This window comes from Harpia harpyja, chromosome 14 (genome assembly GCF_026419915.1).
Source record: "Harpia harpyja isolate bHarHar1 chromosome 14, bHarHar1 primary haplotype, whole genome shotgun sequence".
Taxonomy (NCBI): domain Eukaryota; kingdom Metazoa; phylum Chordata; class Aves; order Accipitriformes; family Accipitridae; genus Harpia; species Harpia harpyja.
In genome coordinates this window covers 21,920,050-21,939,181 of record NC_068953.1, presented here as the reverse complement: position 1 = coordinate 21,939,181, position 19,132 = coordinate 21,920,050, and the positions used below count along the sequence as shown (strand labels likewise).

The window sequence follows — 19,132 nt, the reverse complement described above, 5'->3', positions numbered from 1 at the left end:
GGAAAAGCAGATATGAAATGGTTCCCAGTGCAGGGGATTTTTTTTATTTTTATATCTTTAAAGCAGCTTTCTTGAAAAATTTTACCTATAACAGGAAAAAAAGAACAAAACCAAAACACACAGAATATTCCATGGTTTTGATTTGAATTTTTATTCTTCTAGGCTGTGTTTACCTGTATCCAGTACTGTTTCATGGGAATCTGAGAAATGAATGGGGTTCCCAAAGATACACATTTCATCTCCAAAGTCTAATAAGGAGAGGGGCTATAATTAACATAATATTCTGTTGAGAAAATAAGAGTTCTGCATGTCATGAACTGGAATTGCGGAGGGAGGAGGAGAAGGAAATAAACCAACCCCCTCCTGTACAAAATGTACAGAGCAAGTTCACAGAACATGATGTTCAGATGTAGGCGCATCTGAAACCTGCACTCTGTCCCCCACATTGGACCTCAAACCAAGGTCATCGTATGTTTTTATTTAGAAAAGCAGTTTTGAAAAATAACAAATGGGTTAGTTATTTTAAAATAAATATGCATTATTCCAGTTAAGATCCCTTTTCATGTTTCTCTCTAATGGTCCATAGCCTGTGTCACAAATCTGCAAGACTGCACTGTTTACAGTGACAGAAAATTAAAAAGTTTAAAATGGGGAGTCAAATGCAATGCTGTCTGCAGTGAGTTAATTGCTTAGTATTTCCTTCTGGGGTCCAGCAAAGGCTGGGGACTGCTGCTTTTACACCCTAAGACAACTTCAAATTAGCATTACTTCACGTTCTTTCCTGGAATTTATTCAACTTACGAAGTACAATCTCTTATGGTCCAGAAAAGCAGACAAGGTGGGAAGAATCTCAGTCATGGTCCAGCTAATCCTATCTCCTGTTCTCTCAGCGGCCATGCCGGTATTGATGGTGGGTAGTGTAGTGTGATATGAATTGCAAGTGATTTAAGTCCCAATCTAGTGAATACTCAGAGTAACCCGAACACATGAACAATCTCACTGAACTCGGACAATTTAGAGATACCAAATTAACTGGATGTTAACAGTTTTAAGGCTGCTCCTTCTTTGACTATATCTCAATATAGAAGGGTAAAAAATAATGGTTTGGGTTCCTTAATTCAAACCCGTTTGCAGGTGATTGCCCTAAAAAGGTTTATTCTTGATGTCTTCCACTGTGTGATGTTGAATGATGTCCACTGTCCACTGAAAGTGGAGCTGGTGGATCCGCCTTGCATGTCAGAATTTCTCCAGCCATTCATTCATGTCACACTTGCATATTTGTCGTTACTGGGAGAGAGGAAAGAGTTTTTAGGGAAGATGAGGCTATGCATGATGGCCTGGGGAGCTGTGGTTGGAAAGACCTTAGTACCTGAATGCCCTAATATCCGTCCTTGTTCTTGTAGAAGAATTAGTATGTGCTTTACTGTGGAAATAAGTACCGTTTAAGAAAAGTAAATATTATAACTGCATGTTTTCTAGACACTGTGTAAGAGTGCAAATCCTCAGTGGAGGGAACAGTTTGATTTTCACTACTTCTCTGACAGGAAGGATATGTTGGACATTGAGGTCTGGAGAAAGGATAACAAAAAGCATGAGGAGCTTTTGGGAATGTAAGTTGGTTTGGGTTTTTTTTTTTGGGCGGGGGGGTAAGTACAGAAAATAATGTGATTTTTATTACTATTTTTTTAAATTGATCAATTTATTTTCATTACAAGCGTCATACTACATGTTTCTTTATTCTGGTCATGTCCAGTTACCTCTGTAAGGGTATGTTTATTAAAACCTATTAACGGGTAATTGACAAGCCACAACCTGAAAGCAGACACCTAAGCTGACTCTGCACATGCTGACTGTAAAATCCAAAGTACTGCGGGAGCTCGGTGGCAGCCGTTTCTGGGAGAGCCGGTAGCAGCAAGGAGGCCGTATTTGTCTGCATTTGCACGGTGGTATTGCTCCAGATTCTGTTGTGCTCTGCAGGGCTGATTTGTGGCTTCAGGCTGGTGCCAGCTCAGGGATCTCTGTGCTCCTTTTGAAAGTTGCACTGGTGTCCCTTTTTTCTGTTTGCACTTTGGTGTGTTCTTGTAGCCTTGTTTACATAAGGGTCCTGTTACCTGCATTTGCTTTCTTTGGGTAATCTCTTCCCCATTGCCACAGAAGACTGATCTCTCTGAGTTTGGTGCCCCACGCTATTGCACAAGCTCATGTTGTTTAAGGCATCATTTTCAGGGGCAGCCTCACAGGTGATTTACCCATCTTCTGACTGACTGGATTTTGTCCCACTGCATTATTCCATTATAGCTTCAAATTCTTGAGTAATGATCTTATGCCACGTTAGCAGATGAGACTTTTTGTGGGATAGCAGTCAACCTTTTTTTTTTAACGGGAATAGAGTATTGTTCCTACTCTTATGTCCTGCTCTTTCCCTTCCACTCCATTTTATTTTGTACAGTATTAGTACAGTCTTGGTTTCCTAGTAGTAACTGTATCTTCTTCCTTCTTTTGGCTTGCAGCATTGTCATCTAGACCCATCTCCCCAAACTGCATCTGCATAGCTGGCTACATGCAGCAGCACCAAGAACCATTTAGTTTACTGGAGCACTTCTTGGGTCTGCCCGTGCTTATCTGCTTGCAGGATCGGTGCCACAACCTCTAAATTCTTAGGGGCAGGCATCCTGTCTGCAGTTGTTTGCTGTTCTCACCTGGCGAGGGTTTCACAACTTGCTGACTAAATAACAGTAACTAGTAAGAACATTTTCTTACTTTAAGCATTCAAATAGTTTGAAACTATTCACTGAAAAGAACAATGCCCTTTGGCTCTACAAATATTTGTGGTTTTGCAGAGCAGGAAATGCTTTCTGGCTGAATGCTGTTGCTCATCACATGGAGAAGTGGCTGAAGATGAATCTGTTCCTTCCATTCTCACAGTTACTTTTATTACTTCTGATATTCTATTTAGAGTTAAGGAATGTAGCAGTGTGCGGCTTGCCCCTGTTCAGTGTCCCTGATGCTAGAGCAATTCTTCCTTAGGTTTTTTCCCCCTCTCTTTTTTTTTTTTTTTTTTTCCCTACTGATTTCTGGCAGGTGATGTTCAGTGTGGCAAGAATTATCAGCAAAGTGCTTATTCTGTTATTAAAGATTTCAGTACTGGGAAAGCCTGCGTGTGTTAGATTTACCTTAAAGTTATTTCTGCTCTCTATGTGGAGAGAAAAATATTGCTGTTGTTGCCTTAAGCACAGCAAACTTGCTGTAGCATCAAAACAGGAGAAAATTATACTAGATTTTAAAGAGCGATTGCAAGAATAGGTAAACACCAAATGCATAATAACAAGTCTTGTTTTTACAGTGTAGAAACTTTTGACACCCAATAAATAATATTTTATGAAGGGTTCAAATGTAGTCTAATCTGGAAAAGGATTCTGTAGGAAAAACAGCATTATGAGGTGCCATGTTTATTGTCTCCATGACTTCCAAGTTGAGTTTTGAGATTTCTGGATTTCATAACATCATTCATTGCAAGAAAGATCCTTTCGTAAAATGTTTGTGGGTTATTTTCAGTCATTACACATAGTAGTACACCCCAGTTGCCCTCAAATAATTTGCACGGTTTAAAGGAAAAGGCAAAATTTGCTGGATCTGAATTATAATTCTGTGGCCTATTTGTGGATAGAGTTAGGATTCATTCTGCTCCCCTTAAGGCTGTCTAGGTTGAACTGTGTTGGTTAGACCTTTATATATATATAAAAATATATATATTTAATATTTAAATAAAGCTGAGGAGATACACAAGGTGGAGTCATGTCTGATAATCCAGACCGCTGATCTTTTGTGGAATAAAGACTTCTGTTAATTCCTTTAGACCCAGGTTTTCATGTAGGATGGATGCCTTAAGCCCCTGGAACATGGCTCTTCTCCCAGGCATAATTTGGTTTCAAGGTAAAATATTGTTCTTGAAATAGGACCTGAAGTGCCTGTGGAGACTATGGAACATGTAGAATAAGAAATGTGTTGGACCTCTGGTACTAAACACTAACACCTGGGTCATTTGTCTGCTGCTGAATTAGCAAGGAAACATTTGGTGCAATTTCATGTCACCCTTCTGTTATCATGAAACAAACCCTCACTGTCAGTACACATCGCAAGCTAAATTATTACATTCAGCCTACCTGCGTTCTCCTTAGATTTTCAACTGGGTCCAATTTCTCTTCCTCGCTTAAAATACTGCAGCCTTGAGTGGTTCAGCTGCCAGGGTCTGACACTGAGGGGTGGCTGCTGTGTTTTGGTGCTGGATGAAATAATACCTCTATTTAGTCTGCACAGAACTGTTAGTAACATTTATTGAGTGCTTTTCGTGTCCTTTGGGATAAGAGGTATGCTATAAACAGGAGACTATGTTAATGTATATTAATAAACAAAGGTGTTAATGTGTGCAGAATTTGTCCAGGCAGAGTTAAATTGTTTATGCTAGGTTGCTAGAGAGTGTTTCTGCATTAAGGGATATATTTTGAAAAAGATGCTGCAGAATGTTGGAGGTTTTTTCTTCACATATTTACCTCAAGAAAGAGGTTTTACAAAAAATTGTTAGACTTAAGACCATGAGCTATGAGATTGGAGTGCATCCAATATCTTTATGATGAATGCCTCCAGGAAACAGTGTCTTTGCAACAAGAAACAATCCTTATTTTAAAGGCCATGCTGTTGGAATGGAGCGGTAAAATCTACTATGACTGCATCCAAATATTTCATTTAAATTTCACCAAGTTATAGGAAGCATCAGACAACCAAAATTTATCTGTAGAATAAGTCAGAATAAGACCTTATTAATTGTCTCCCTAACACCTGTGGCATTTGAAATTCCTTTTCAAATATTAATCATAGAAGCATCTTACTGTATACTGCGATAATGATTCTGACCTCTTGTAAAGGGCTTTCAAGAATTCTGCAGGGGGAAAAAATGGCAATGTTGTGTGCAGATTTTTTTTATATGTATTTGTATATATTTGAGGATACTTATAATTTGATGAACTGTGGATTGGGTAATAAAATACAACTCCACAACTACTGGTAGGAGGCTAAGCTCAGCACCTTTTAGTGAAATTTTAACATTTGATTCCCTGATAAAGTTAAATAATTTAACCCTAAATTTACTGTGTAGTGTATTTCTCTGCAAAATGAATTAAAAAGAGGGGGGGGGAAGTTTGGCAGCTAAAGATGAGGGCTGTGAGTCAAAAGAACAGTCTTAAATGAAAACTAAAGCTGTTGTGGTGTAATTCTCTACAGGACTAGAGGTTAATATAGAGGTGTAGACCTCAGTATTGATCAGGAGGAGGAAGGAAAGCATTTAATTAATTGTGGTTAAAAAAAAAAAAGATACATTTGTGTGCACGATACATTCTTAACTTATAGAACTGTATCTCCTGTAGATCACCATATAGCCATGTGTGTGACAGATTGTACCTGAATTTAATATGTAATGTAACAAACGATGACAACAAGCAGAGCTATCCTATTCTGAGATAGGATTACAATGTTGAGAATTTAACTCAGGAGGTCATTTGCATCACCTAAAATACACATAATCTGAAAGTTTTGTCCTTTGCATTCAGATCAGGCAACTTTTGAGCAAAAAGTGGATTGCCTCCATTAGTTTTATACTGTGCCCATCATGATAGTCTCTTACCACTTTCCTGTGAAATAATTATCTGTAATAAGGTTTTGCAGATAGAAAGCTGAGAAAGAAGGAAAGGAAGAGTTTGTTTCAGGAGGATGGAGGAAGTAGTTTGGAAATCATTAGACTCATTTTAATAGTGTAGAAGCGTTTGTGTGGAAACTGCTGAATTTATATAGTAAATTGAATGTCTAATTGTTTTACCAAGCTGCATTCTTTGCAATCTGATCAATTATGTTGTATAACCTAAATGAAACAGATTGTCTTTTTTTCTTAAGCCTTTTGCCATTTACAAGTGCAAATGTGGATTTTCCTTTCAGTTCCTCAAAAGAAAATACAGAGGCATACCATCACCTTGAGTGAACACAGATGTTTTAAGGAAGTTAGTTTGCACGGAAATCAGACATGATTTGAGGAAGAAATGCTTATACTCCACCTCCTGCTGTTTTCCCCTCCACATGTGCATCCCTCCTACCCCCACGCCCTTATACTCAATCTTTTCTTTGACCTTTGGCTAATCAAATTCTTTTAATAAGAGAAACAATTCCAATTTGCCAAAACAAGCTAGAATTATATTTAGCTTTGCCTTTGAGATACAAGAGATTTCTGAGGTTATCTGTTGGTGGGAGATGCACCCTTGTCCGAAAGAGTTGTCGTTTCTCTCTCACCCCATGGAAAGTTCTTAACATAAAAAAGCAAATGCAGCTTTTTCCCAGTTGTGGACTGTGTTGAGTGGGTGGTGTATGAAATGCTGATGTGGGAGACGTGGCCGCTATTGCCAGCTGAACTACAGACCAGCTGGGTGACCCTGAGTTTTCCCCTCTCCTTTCTTCAGATTCTTCATCTGTAAAAAAAAATAAACTCCAAGATAACGATACATCCCCCCTTTTGCACTGATACCTAAAGTATCAGTAAAACTCTGCAGTTGCAGAGAAGCAACTGTGTTAATGCAGCCAAGGTGATGTTGACCTCCAGTGTGGAAGTGATAAGGTCTTTTTCTCAAATGTTTGCCTTTTTTGTTGTTTTGTTTTCCTTTCTGCTGTAACTTCTCTTGTCATATCTTTCTGAAGAGTCTAGGCGTAGCAATGAGCTTTAAATGCGACCTCTCACACTTGGAAATTGTGTTGAGAGGCAGCCTATGCACCAAACAGTGTCGGTACTCTTCCTGGTTTATTTTCTTTCTCTTTCAAAGCACATGAAAGCAGTTAATAAGAGTAAACTTGCAACCTGTTGTACGTTCAGTGTGGTGAATAGCAAAGAGCACACTTAAGGCAAAGTCATCCCCATTGATTGTGGTCAGAAGAATCTTACAAAGAGCTGTGTTTTAATACACGGAGCTACTGGATGACTTACAAACTCATTAGAGCAATGACTTTTACTTCATAACATAGCTTCTTGGTTTTTCAGGCTGAAATGTTTTGGGATTTTTTTTTTTTTTTACCCCCCTTAGCATTCACAGAAAATAGGCTGTTAAGAAGCGGAAAGCATGCAATTTATAGCAGATGGGTATAAACTGCTCCAGCTCTACTACTGGAATGGGATCAATCAGGAACACTACATGCACCATTTACCCAGAAGAAACCCACCTGGGGGAACCCTGTGGAATTTTAGCCTATTAAGACAACACCTTAACAAGTTTAGTTTAAATAAAAACTTGTCGGCAGGCAGTAAGCGGAGCGAAAGCTCTCACTCTCCATCATCCGCTTGCAGTCCCTTTGAGAAATGTGACTCCCCTTGCACTGTGGCAACAAAGCTTCTCCTTCCTTATTTTTGTTTTTTCCTTTTTTATCTGTAACTTTTGTTCAGCCTGTTCTTAAAAGCCAAGCCCCATGGAGGTTCAAAAATGTTCCACTCCATTTACTGGACTTCTAAATAGAAGGCATTTAGCCGAGCCAAGTGATTAGGCTTTCTGTTGCATTTAACCGCTCCCTTCGCATATAACTGGCTGTCTAGTGATCTCTCTCTGCTTTAGCCCATACTCATCACTTATTATTGTGTCTTTATGAATGTTTTTTCTTTTTGCCTCCTTATTTTTATTTAGGGGGAAGTATCAGGTTAATGTTACATATTATGTGCAGGGGTTGGAGGGGACTTTTAAGACAATCCTTCCCTTTGGGAAATATAACAGTACACTGAAAATGTAGCTCTAGTAAGGCTTGTAAAAGAGATTGGGGCATACAGTATAATGTAGCATAAAATGGAGTATGTGACTTTAAAGAAACTAATCTATTTTAGGCTAATGTTTTAAATTTTGTGTTTGCCCCTTTTCTTTTCCCCCAGGTGAAATAAAATTGTGTTTCAAATCCATCACAAAACACCAGGGGATTTTAGAGAGGAAGTGAGGCAGGCCAGAGTTAAGTTTTCCTACTGTACTTGCAGCCCAAACCTTTTACCTCTGCTTACCAGTAGGTGAACCAGAAAGCAAAACTTGACAGTTAAGTGCAACACAAATTGGTTAATTGGTTTCCCATGTTTAATTTTAAGATGCTTTTTTTTTTTGCACTCTTTCCATCCTGAACAAGCATTAAGTTTTGGTGCTTGCTTGCTACTGAAATCAATACAAATGTTGCTTTATTTTTTTTTTTTTTTCCCCCAGCTCCTTTTTCTTATTAACCGTTGGCAATGTCATTCTAGGTGCCAAGTTGACATTACTGCCCTGCCGATGAAGCAGACCAATTGCTTAGAGCTGCCTCTGGAAAAACGTTCAGGGTCCCTGCTAATGTTGATTGCAGTTGCTCCGTGTACAGGAGTGTCTATCTCTGATCTGTGTGTGTGTCCTTTGGGAGACCCCAGTGAACGGCAACAGATTTCACAGCGCTATGTGAGTTTGCTTTTTTTTTTTCTTCTTTTTTTTCTCCTTTAGTTTTGAAAGTAGTCAAAATTGGGGGGGGGGTTGGGAATTGTCGAGTCATAATAACAGGTCTCCTACCAGAGAAAACTATTACACGGAATAGTTATTATGCTTAGAATGACAAGGAGATTGGCAGGGCAGATAGACCCAAGTAATTTGGCTGCTTGTATTTGTTGAGTTTTAAACTAATATTTTTCCTTGCAAACTTGAATTGTATTAAGAGATTATCATGGAGAATGAGACACACTGGGTATCACAGGGAGATCATAGTATACTTAGCTTTTTTTCCTCCTTTGGGGAGGATATGTTCTGGACTTTCAACTATTGGAAGATAAAGCCATATGATGGCTTCCACACCTCAATCCTCAAGAGCTGGGCAAGAAGGAATAGGTGTATCTCTGAAATGGGGTGCGAGACTGAACGTGAGGAATTTGAACCATGTAAGTTGAAGCTTTGGAGGACAGGTTCCTCAGTCCTGATTGAGTGTGCTGCCTTCCTGACCCATGCTGCTTCTCCAGGTCTACCTATGTCCCATTTTCTGTTTTAATTGGCAGATGATACTTGAATAAACATGCAGGGCTCCTTCGAACCTCCACCATAACGTTAACATGTAACTTATGTGAATGGAGAATTTCCTTAGGAGCAGGTAGCATGTGATGTCGTGAACCTCAGGGTCATGATGCAGTGAGACTGGGATAGTGGACATGTATTTATGGGTTTATCAGCTGCTGAACTGAAACACCGCAGAAATAGCAATGGATATAAAAATGTAAGTCATTTAGTAGTTCGATAATTTCTGTTTCTTACTGAATTACAAACAAAATATATCTTTATGCTTTCTTCTTTGCAGTGTATAAAGAATTCCTTTTGGGACATAAAGGACATTGGCTTCTTACAAGTTAAAGTTTTAAAGGCAGTGGACCTGTTGGCAGCAGATTTTGCAGGTATTTTAGTTCTATTTTGCAGCATATGATGCTATAATATATCGTGAGTGCTACTTAGACTTTGCGCAGTACTGTCTGTTGATCAAGGAAAAGTAAATCTTCCCATCATTTCTCTAGCGGTGAAACCTGCCTCAGGAAACTGAGATACTAAATGGTTTTGACTCCCAAAAGTATGTGGGAAGGTCCAGTGGATGGAGATCTGATTTCCTCTTTGGATCTGAGTGGCGTGACTGATAACTTAACACTTGGCATGGTGTACTGTTGTATTTTCCAGCAGGAATATGTAAAATAAGAGTCGATATAAAGCGATGGTGCCTGCAAAGCAGCCTCTCCATCTTTTATCCAGTGCCTTGTGAGTTTGTGAGCAGGACTGAAAGATTTTGGGGGTGTCTGACCTGGTGCTGAGTGGATGGGCTTGGGTGGTGCTGCAGCTTTCACCCGAAAGAGAAAGCTTGCTGGCGATGGGGATGTGAGTGCGATGGTTTCTTTTACGTCTTGTTTTAGGCTTCAATTTGGGATGATCTTTTTGGCACTCTTACTCCAAGAAAAGGATGGATTTTCCACTGAGCTGTACCTCAAATTGTGCTTGGTCCTGAAGCAATGAACACTAACACCTTTTAAAAATACAACTTTATATTGTTTCTCCAGGGAAGGTCTAGCGAATTGATACTTCTCTGTAGCGACTGCCTGGATATTATTATTTTTATTATGATTTTCTCCAGGATTCTGGAGACCTTTTAATTCCTCTCTGTATCTTGCATCAGCTCATAATTCAGACATAGCATTGTGTGTTTTGTATTTGCTGACATAGTAATTTTTTAAGATAACTTGTTGATAAAGGCAGGAAAGATGGTAGAGAGAAAACACTTTTGCCCCATTCCCTTGTATTCATGAAGATATTGTAACATAAGAGAATGTTGCACCTAAAGTAAGGACTAAAGGAGAAAGCCCAAGATTAATCATGATACTATTTCATTTTCAATTCACTGCTTAACCCTGCAGTGGGAGAAAAGGTCACTGCAGAGAGCAGTACTTTAAAGAACTGAAGAACTTAGTTTGAAAACAAACAAAAAACCTGCCAATCATGAAAGGTAGCTTGTACAGAAATGCATTTCTAAATTGACATGATGCATACATCTATATGGAATTAGGAGTGTAACTGCACCTTACTAACAAATTTAATAAGTAGTGTACAACAGCAAAGCAGAACTTTTGGCAAACGGCAGGGCTAGGGCTATCTAGAAATATGTGAGGTTTTAACATAGCGTCCAGGGAAAGAGCTGAGCCTGGAAGGTTATTTACCCTTTGAAAAACTTCATGCTAATGCAGTTGCATCAGTGATGGATTTGGTCCCCTTTCCCTCAATACTTAAACAGGAGCGTGTGGGTGGATAATGAACATTGGAAGAGACGCAGGTTCTTGATTCTGCAATTCAAAGACTTTTCATAGAGTATGTGACACACATTCCTTGTGCATAGCACAGAATGAAATTCTGCTTAAGTAAAAGGTTACTCAGTCTGTCATTATATTCAAAATAACCCAGGCTTTGAGCCTGATTCATGAAGCAAATGACAAATTGTTTTTCAATGGCAGTGCTGAAAATATCCTAGTATTATGCTGTAATAGACCCACCAAATTGCAAAAGGATGCAGCCATTTTAGGTAAAAATAGCATAATTTCTGATCGTGAAATGAGAGACATAAAGATTAATTATCTGTTCTGAGCCATTCATAAATGATTAGTGCAGCAATTATGGGCTTCCATAATAGAGCCCTCCTAGAGCAGTGCCATATTTCCTGCATTGCCAGGGAGACTGCTCAGATTTATTGTTATTGATAAAAGTAAATTCGAAGTCCAGCTAAAAATCTGATAAAGGCAAAATTGCAGAGACAATAAGAGGTACAAAGATTTCCAAGGGTTAATAGAGGAGCAGTATGAGCAGGTAGCATTCCCTCTTTGTCCTGTCCCGTAGAAGTCATGAGTCTTGCGTGGGTGAACTTCTGCAGACCAGTTATCTGATGACAAGTGTAATGCCAACTTATACCATAGTAAAGATTGGATTTTGGTGTGATTGGGATTTCTCTTGTCAGTCGATTATATGTTGGCATTACAGATTTTAATTGCAAGTTTTTAGCCTACTATAATAATAGCTATCAGAAAACAACATAGTATCTGCTTTGGTTTTGAACAGTGTTTTGAAAATCCATATTTTACCACTTGACATAAATTTTAGGCTAGTTTCCATACAGCTATATCAAATATGTAGAAGCTCTTCAGCCACAACTAGCCCAGTTTGAGCCTTCCGTACTTTTATATTCCTAGATAATAGTATTGTTGATGTGAAAATGACTTTTTCTGCTTTGTTGGATGTTTTCTGTGTACGCATGAGAGTTCTCCTCAAACACTGCATTTGCTCACTGACCAAAAAATAGCATTCGGAATACCAAATTAAACAGTGGGATTGTTTTTGGCATATACCAGTTTGCATTTCAAGCAGTTCTCTGAAAAGCTACGTGCATTTTCCACACTTATCAGGGAATGGGCATGTAAGCTCAAAAGGAGAAGACAAATACATTCCAGTAAAATGGTCTTTAAACTTCACCAATATTGACTAGTTAATACCCACTGTTTACATACTGAAAAGATTCCTGTTTAGTTTATAAACTTCTCAGAGTAAGAACCTTAAGAGCTCTGCATTAATAATACCAAAAATAAGAATTAAGAAAAAGACAGCTTTTGCTTAAATATCTTGTTTGTCTGCTATGTAAATCCCTGCATTGCTGACATATTTAGTTGCCTACATAAAAGTTAGGCTGGAGTGTCTGTGACTGAGTTGTACATGAACACTGAAGATGAGATTAAATCAGATATTGAGCCAGACATGCTGATAAAGGCTATTCCGTTCACAATGGAAACTGCTGAGCTGCAATAAGTTGTGAAAGCTACAAATTCATGTAATGCGAGTTATCAAAAAAAATACATTAGCAAACATGTCTTCGCCATGATAGGTTCCATGCTGACATCCTTCTTTTGAGAGCAGATTTGGGGGGGGGAGTGGGGTGGTTGTTTTTTAGTTTGTGGGTTGGGGTTTTTTGTTTTGTTTTTTTGGGGGGTTGTTTTGTTTGCTTTAAGTACGATACCTGGTTCATGCATGGATTCTCCAGTTGATGTTGGGTTTTGTTTAAACTGTGGCACTGTGTAGGGTCTTCATAGCTTCAAGGACTTGCTCACGTGGAACTAATTGAAGAAATGCTGCTGATACAGACAGTGCCATACTTCCCTTCTCATGGTGCGGCTACTTAATCCTGTAATCAACTGAAGAAGACCACAGGCTCTAAGCAGAAGATAAAATAGAGAGCTGTAACTGCAGCACTGATGCTTACCTGGGTCAGAATGATGGTACTGTTTTCATGTTGTCTGAGTAACTGTCAACATGAGCAGATTTTTCTTGCTATAAAGACTTACAGATGATTCACTGTAAGTCTCGGATTTCAGGTATTAGAGTGAAGCTACCTGAACGAGTTGTAAGGTAAGTGTTAGAGTTTCCAGAACTGAAGATGCATCGGAGATATTGTTTATTTAGCAAATCATTCCAACAGAACAAGGCAATTTGCAGTTGTCTTAATGGGTCTAATTTTATTTGACTGATCACTTCCTCAGCCCTACTGCAAAGAAAGAGTGTGCATGCTAAATACAATAACTGGTCCACTTAATTTTTTTCTTCTCCTTTTTTTTTTTTTTTGATCTATCTGATCTTTCTCTAGGTAAAAGTGATCCTTTCTGTGTATTAGAGCTGGGAAACGACAGTCTTCAAACACACACCGTTTACAAGAACCTCAATCCAGAGTGGAACAAAGTTTTCACATTGTAAGTGGATTGCTTTTGAAAACATGCTGCAACACCAAATAGTTAGAAGCTTAACTATAAAAGCTATCGACTTTGGGAAAATACAAAGGTCAAGTTTAAGATATGTCATTTTTTCATAGTCAGAGAGGATGTTGGAGAAATATCAAATATAACTCAATTAAAGCCTTTTGCCTTTTACTAGTTCTTGCATGGAGTTTATTAATAGAAGTCATTAAAAGAAAAATTATAGTGATATTTATAGGAAGAATCATGACTAGACATAATGGAGTCATAGCTGGATCCAAGAGATAATATAACAGAAAGTAGAGACCAGATACTCATGCCTACATTTTCCGTAATTTAAAATAAAATGTTTCATTGAGCCATGGTAGAATCCTTGTTTAATTTGTAAGTAAGCAGAAAATTAGAGCTCATGTTGTTCCTGGTATATCTTCTGAATTTAAACTAGTCAAACATAGATTATCCCAAAAGAGAAGCTTAAATTTTTATGCAAGTCAAAGTAATCTTTTTTTTTTGGTGACTTTATTAATAACAAAAGTGATCATTTAGGTATTTCTTTTAGGCAGCACAATTTTTTAGTCTTGCTTTATGCTGACAAAAATATTTTTGTGAATATAACTGAGTTAAATGTCTCCAAGACTGTAGGCAGTCTGTGGCAAGAAGGCAACTGTGAGGGCTAGCAATGGAGCATTTATGACATTTGCACCTGTCTACTGGAAGAACAGTTTGAGAATGAAGGATTCTTGCAAAAGCAACATTCATAAATAGTGGGCTGAATGCGAACACAATAAAAAGTATCTGATCTCTTTGATAGAAGTACCTTGCCAGATTTCTGTTTAATTCATAGGTGCAGCTGAATGCATGTCTCTTGGAGTCCTTTCCCTTACTTTGTCTGTTCTCAAGAAGCTTCCACACATCACTGTTTATTCTGAGATTCTGCCAGCAGATGAGCCTTGTCGGATGTTCAGCCAACAAAATAAATCTAATAAGAATCCAAAATTATTTTATTTAAAAAGAAAGTTTGTGTCTCTATTTCCTGTGGGTCTCAGAAATGTCTGCTATGGACTTTCTTTAACTTTGTTATTGCTTTTGCGTGGCTAGTCCAAGCACCAAATCTGCAGAGCCAGTCAGGCTCTTGCTTCTGTCCTTAGATTTTTGGTCATTTTTAAAATTTCCAATTAAGCACCTTAAAAGCTATTGATGATTTAGATTTATTTTGGAGCAGAGTAGACAGTTTTGAGTGGATGAATCCATTTCAGCTGGAGTGTTCAATACCATCAGAGAGCCCTTCCCATCATATTCAGATTTTCTGCAACACACTTATCTCTCTGTGTCACTGTGGGGTTTTAATATTTTATACCACTGGTAGTTATATCATATGGAAAATGATAATGGCTTGGAGAGGAATATGGAAGTATGGTTGCAGAACTGGCAGGTTTCAATGTATATTAAAGCCATAATGTCTTGAAAACAGTGCATTTCATGGTGGTTTGGGTGCCACTGGGTCACATCACAGAACATGCTACAGCTGCTAGCTGCAGAAACAACCCAGGTGGCTTTTAGGTTCAGGCTCTGGTATGTGAGGAGCAACTCCATGTTGCAGGCAGAGGGTCTGGGAGCAGGACTGCTCTGAAACACCCTTCTTTTGGGCACAACGGCTGCACTTAGTTAACTGACAAACCCACTGTACCATGTACCTCTTTCTTTAACTCTTGCACATGGAAAAAGGAAAAGAGGAGATAATGAATGCAAGTCATAAGTCATCTCCACTTACCCATGCTTTTGCAGGCACGCAGATATAACTTTTCTCAAATGAGACTCTGATTTATTAATGATCTGATAAATACTTAGCATCAAGTGCCTGCTGCCACATCAGTAGAGAATTTACACTGAATGGAACAAAAATATTGTACATTTGGCCTTCAATTAGGGTTGATAGGTCTGGGGGGTTTTTTTTTTTTAAGTAATTGATTTGTTAGTACCTTAAAAAGGAGATAATTGTTCAAGTCAGATGAAGTTACATAAGTTTTGTTTCCTGGATTATTTCTTTAATGTCCTGAAGCCTGGTTTTGAATTCAGCCCTTGACCTCTCCCAGTCACCAGCTTGCTCTGTTGGACAGCTGAGTTTTACCCTGTTTGCGTCATCAATGCACAAAAAATGTCACCGTTTGGTAGTTTTCTTCACCTAGTTATGGGACTGAAACGTGAGGGGAAAGCATGGGGAATACCCATCATTTGATTCATTTTTGGGGGGATTTAATTAAATGCTAGTTTTATGCTCCAAGGTAATAGAAACTTAATTAGTAAAACAGTGTTCTCGGATCTTTGTGGAGGAGACTGAGTGCATGTGTATCGAATATTATTTTTTTATGCGTCTGCACTTTTTGTTCCAGTCCTGTTAAAGATATTCATGATGTTCTGGAAGTGACAGTGTTTGATGAAGATGGAGATAAACCCCCTGATTTTCTTGGAAAAGTTGCCATCCCTTTGCTGTCTGTAAGTTACCTTTGCCACATATATCATTCAAACATTGATGGTTTTGCTGGGAACGAGTTGCATTTCTTTTCTCCATAGCACAAACCAACACAGATTTAGAGATAAAACAGGTTTTGTGATCTATATATGCCTTAGTTGGCAGTGTTTATAGTTCTCCTTAGTGTAACGAACATTGCCAACCCATTTTAGTACAAATTTGGTTGATTGGAAAGAAAATTGCAGAAGTGTCTGTACTTCATCAGTACTATATGCCATGTAGGTCTGAAAACATAATTGAGTTCTGTATGTTTCAACATCATCTTCTGAAGGTAACATTTTAAGCATGTCTTTGTTCTGTCTTGCTTTTTACTCCAGGAAAGTAATCGCACATCACAGTAGGATTGACTAGAGATAGCTGTTGTTATTGGCACAGCTGAATAAAATTACCTAAAAGGGGGTGGCTTTTGTTCTGTAAACAAATATGTGAAGAGTCAGCGCTACCATGAGAGTATAAAATCAAAACTGGAAACAAAGCAAGCTCAGGGGAAAGTGGTTGCTCTGGAGATTAAGGAGAGTTGAAGCTTTTTCAGAAATGGCCAAAAAAGGCCAAGTTAAAGAGAGGGGAACATAAAAGGGTCATTAAAAGACATTAATAGAGAAATGGGGGAAAAGCAGCTTTGTGTTTGGTGAGACTGATTTAATTTTGGAACAAGGCTGGTAATAATAGAGTGAATAAACCAGATCAAGAGGATGTAAACAGCTCCATGTGTATGTGCAATATCACAGAAGATTCTGGTAACTTTTGCAGTAACATTTGGGAAGAACTTTCTAGGCTGTGACTTTTAATGAATCAATTAGTAGATGGAGCTTGAAACATCCAGCATTTTGTGCTCATGTCAGTCAAGTCGTGTAAGCACGTGTAACTGGAAGCATGGGGGTTTCCTTGAGTTTTAAGGCACTGATGTTTTGCAGTAGGTTCCCTATGCAGAGGAGAGGGTGTGACAGGTATTTATGCAGTGAGTACTGTGTTGAGCCCTGTACAAACATTCATGCTTGCAATATATAAGGTGATTCAAGCGATACATGCAGTAGTGAGATGCTTTTGGTAATGCACAGTGTGATGCTGTGGGTAATAGCACTCTCGAATAGGCAGACAGTGAATCCTGATTGAGATTATAGAGTACAAAATTGCAGTATTGTTTTGAAACATCCCTGTGAAAGCATATTCACCTCCTCAGAAAGGCTGGCACACATCTTTTTAAGGCAAGAGTTTGAATTTTAGAGGTGGGCTGCTGCAGGAAAGGCAGTATTGCAATAACGGGTTAGTGGGGCTCTGTCCTAGCAGAGACTGGAGAAACGGGAGGTTTCTAGAGGGAAAGCAAAGGTCCCATCTGATCAAAGCAGGCCATATAAGCCCCAGAGAGTCAGCATAGTTTAGGGACCAATCAAGATCAGAGAGGGTAACTGCAAATATTCAATGTTTCCAAATAAATAATGAACTGCCCAGAAAATTCTTGAACTGGCTTAGAGGATATGATCCCAACCTAAGGAATGCTTTATAGTGGTAAAGTAATAGGCCAATGTGCTCCAGTTTTGTTGTTATTGTATCTAAACAAGTGTATTTCTTGTGTACGTGAACTAAAAGCAATGTGGCTTCTGAATCTCTTCATGAAAGTGTGTTTGTTTTCATCCACCGTGTGCTCTTTCCAAGTTATACTAGAGTACAGAACAGGGGAACCCCTGCAATTTGGGGATATAAAGAGCCTAAGCTAGAGAAGCTGAGGAGTAAATACTGAGCTCTTGGGTGCCCCACACACTGTCTTGTGCTTTACAATCCTCTTCCTTCCATGGCTTGGACTGCAAGTTCTTTTTAAGGCTGGGAATATTTTAGATTGTTTGTCTATTTTAGTGGCTTGAGTTGTCAATATCTCCAGGTTTAGAACAATATTAGAGTCAGCTGGGCATGGAGGATGATTTGATGTTTACAGGGAGGAAAAAACCTCTAACATCTTTTATTCCATTTTTGATCACTTTGTTAATTTTTCCCCAAGTCCTCGTATCTCTGATGTTACTGGAAGAGAGTGGCTGGAGCAGCTGCTCTCCTGCAGATCCAGTGCTTGCCAAATGGTCTGTATGATCGGCAGCAGGCTGTGTGGGCTCACAGTGAGAAGATGTTAGATTTGGATTTTCTGTTGATTTTATAGGCATTTGTCAAGTATCCCTTAGGAAGCGTGTAACAAGGCAGAGGAGGGGAGTGCATGTGTGTGGTAATGTCCAAGCTATTCAGCGTAGGCTTTTTGTCCAAGGTTTGAGACAAAAAAATAAAATAAAAATTGTTTATGCTTTCTCTTGCCAACTGATCTTCTTCCTTCCCGTCCAAACTTCTCTGCCTCCTATTTCAGTCAAATCTAGTGTAAATATATTCATCTCTGCTTCTGATTAAAAAACATTTTGCACCTATTAACTTAGTCTGCTCAGACAGAGAACTGCAATTTTCTAAGCTCTTTTTCTCGAAATGGGAATTTCGATGTATGTTGTCATTTTGACTATAAATTTGAATGTATCCTTTGAAACATTTAGATAAATATGCTGAAAGAGAACAATAGCTAAAGACTCAAGGAAACCTCGCAAATAATATAGGTTTAATTTCTCTAGGTAATCAGGCCTAATATTTGCCTTGCATTAAATTATCTTTTGAAAATAGAAATGCATTTGCCATATTTTTTTTTTTCCTGTTAAAAGTGCACAAGTTTGACTTGTGAGCTGTCAGCGCATGAAGTAAGTCTACTTCAGGAATTGTTCATGGATGACTAGATTCTTTTCTTGATGAAAAATTGCCTTGAATAAAGTATATGTTGGAGGGATATGAAATGTTTAATTAACTTGACAACAAGTTTTGGTTTAAATGTGTTCAGGAGTCTTACACTGGTGTTTTGCAAACATGCATACACCTTCATCATCACATTAACATTAACACACTAATAACCTTACTGCACAAAAAATTCAGAGATGGTGAAGTTACTTATGCTTTACAGTCATCCTTGACTGTGATCTAGGCTTGTTGCAGGCACCAAATAAGAAACAAAAAATTGGGCAGTATGAGAAGAGTTTTAAATTGTCAGATGATGAATAAAGCTGAAAACTTCATGTTCTTTTGATAGGTATGGAGAAGCAATATTGGATGAATACACAATTTGCTTTTTCTCATACAGCTCTATTAATAATGCACTGTAGAGGCATTGATTCTGATAGCATTACACTGAATTTGGAATTTTCTTTACTGATAGGTAGGTGGGGGACAGAGGAAGAGAAGTGGTTATTTGCTTGCAT

The 19,132-nt window shown here is 38.4% G+C and overlaps 1 protein-coding gene across 3 annotated transcripts in view; it reads left to right on the top strand.

The window, feature by feature from the left end:
• The window catches only part of MCTP2 (multiple C2 and transmembrane domain containing 2), a 107,796-nt gene that overhangs the window by 32,552 nt on the left and 56,112 nt on the right, over window positions 1–19,132 (top strand). For 2 of the 3 annotated variants that reach the window (XM_052808485.1, XM_052808484.1), the window contains exons 10-14: window positions 1,480–1,610; window positions 8,300–8,486; window positions 9,367–9,460; window positions 13,225–13,327; window positions 15,721–15,823. In XM_052808485.1, the coding sequence (XP_052664445.1) occupies window positions 1,480–1,610; window positions 8,300–8,486; window positions 9,367–9,460; window positions 13,225–13,327; window positions 15,721–15,823 (618 nt within the window). The remainder of the gene's footprint in view (window positions 1–1,479; window positions 1,611–8,299; window positions 8,487–9,366; window positions 9,461–13,224; window positions 13,328–15,720; window positions 15,824–19,132) is intronic. The other variant, XM_052808486.1, reaches the window with a different exon arrangement.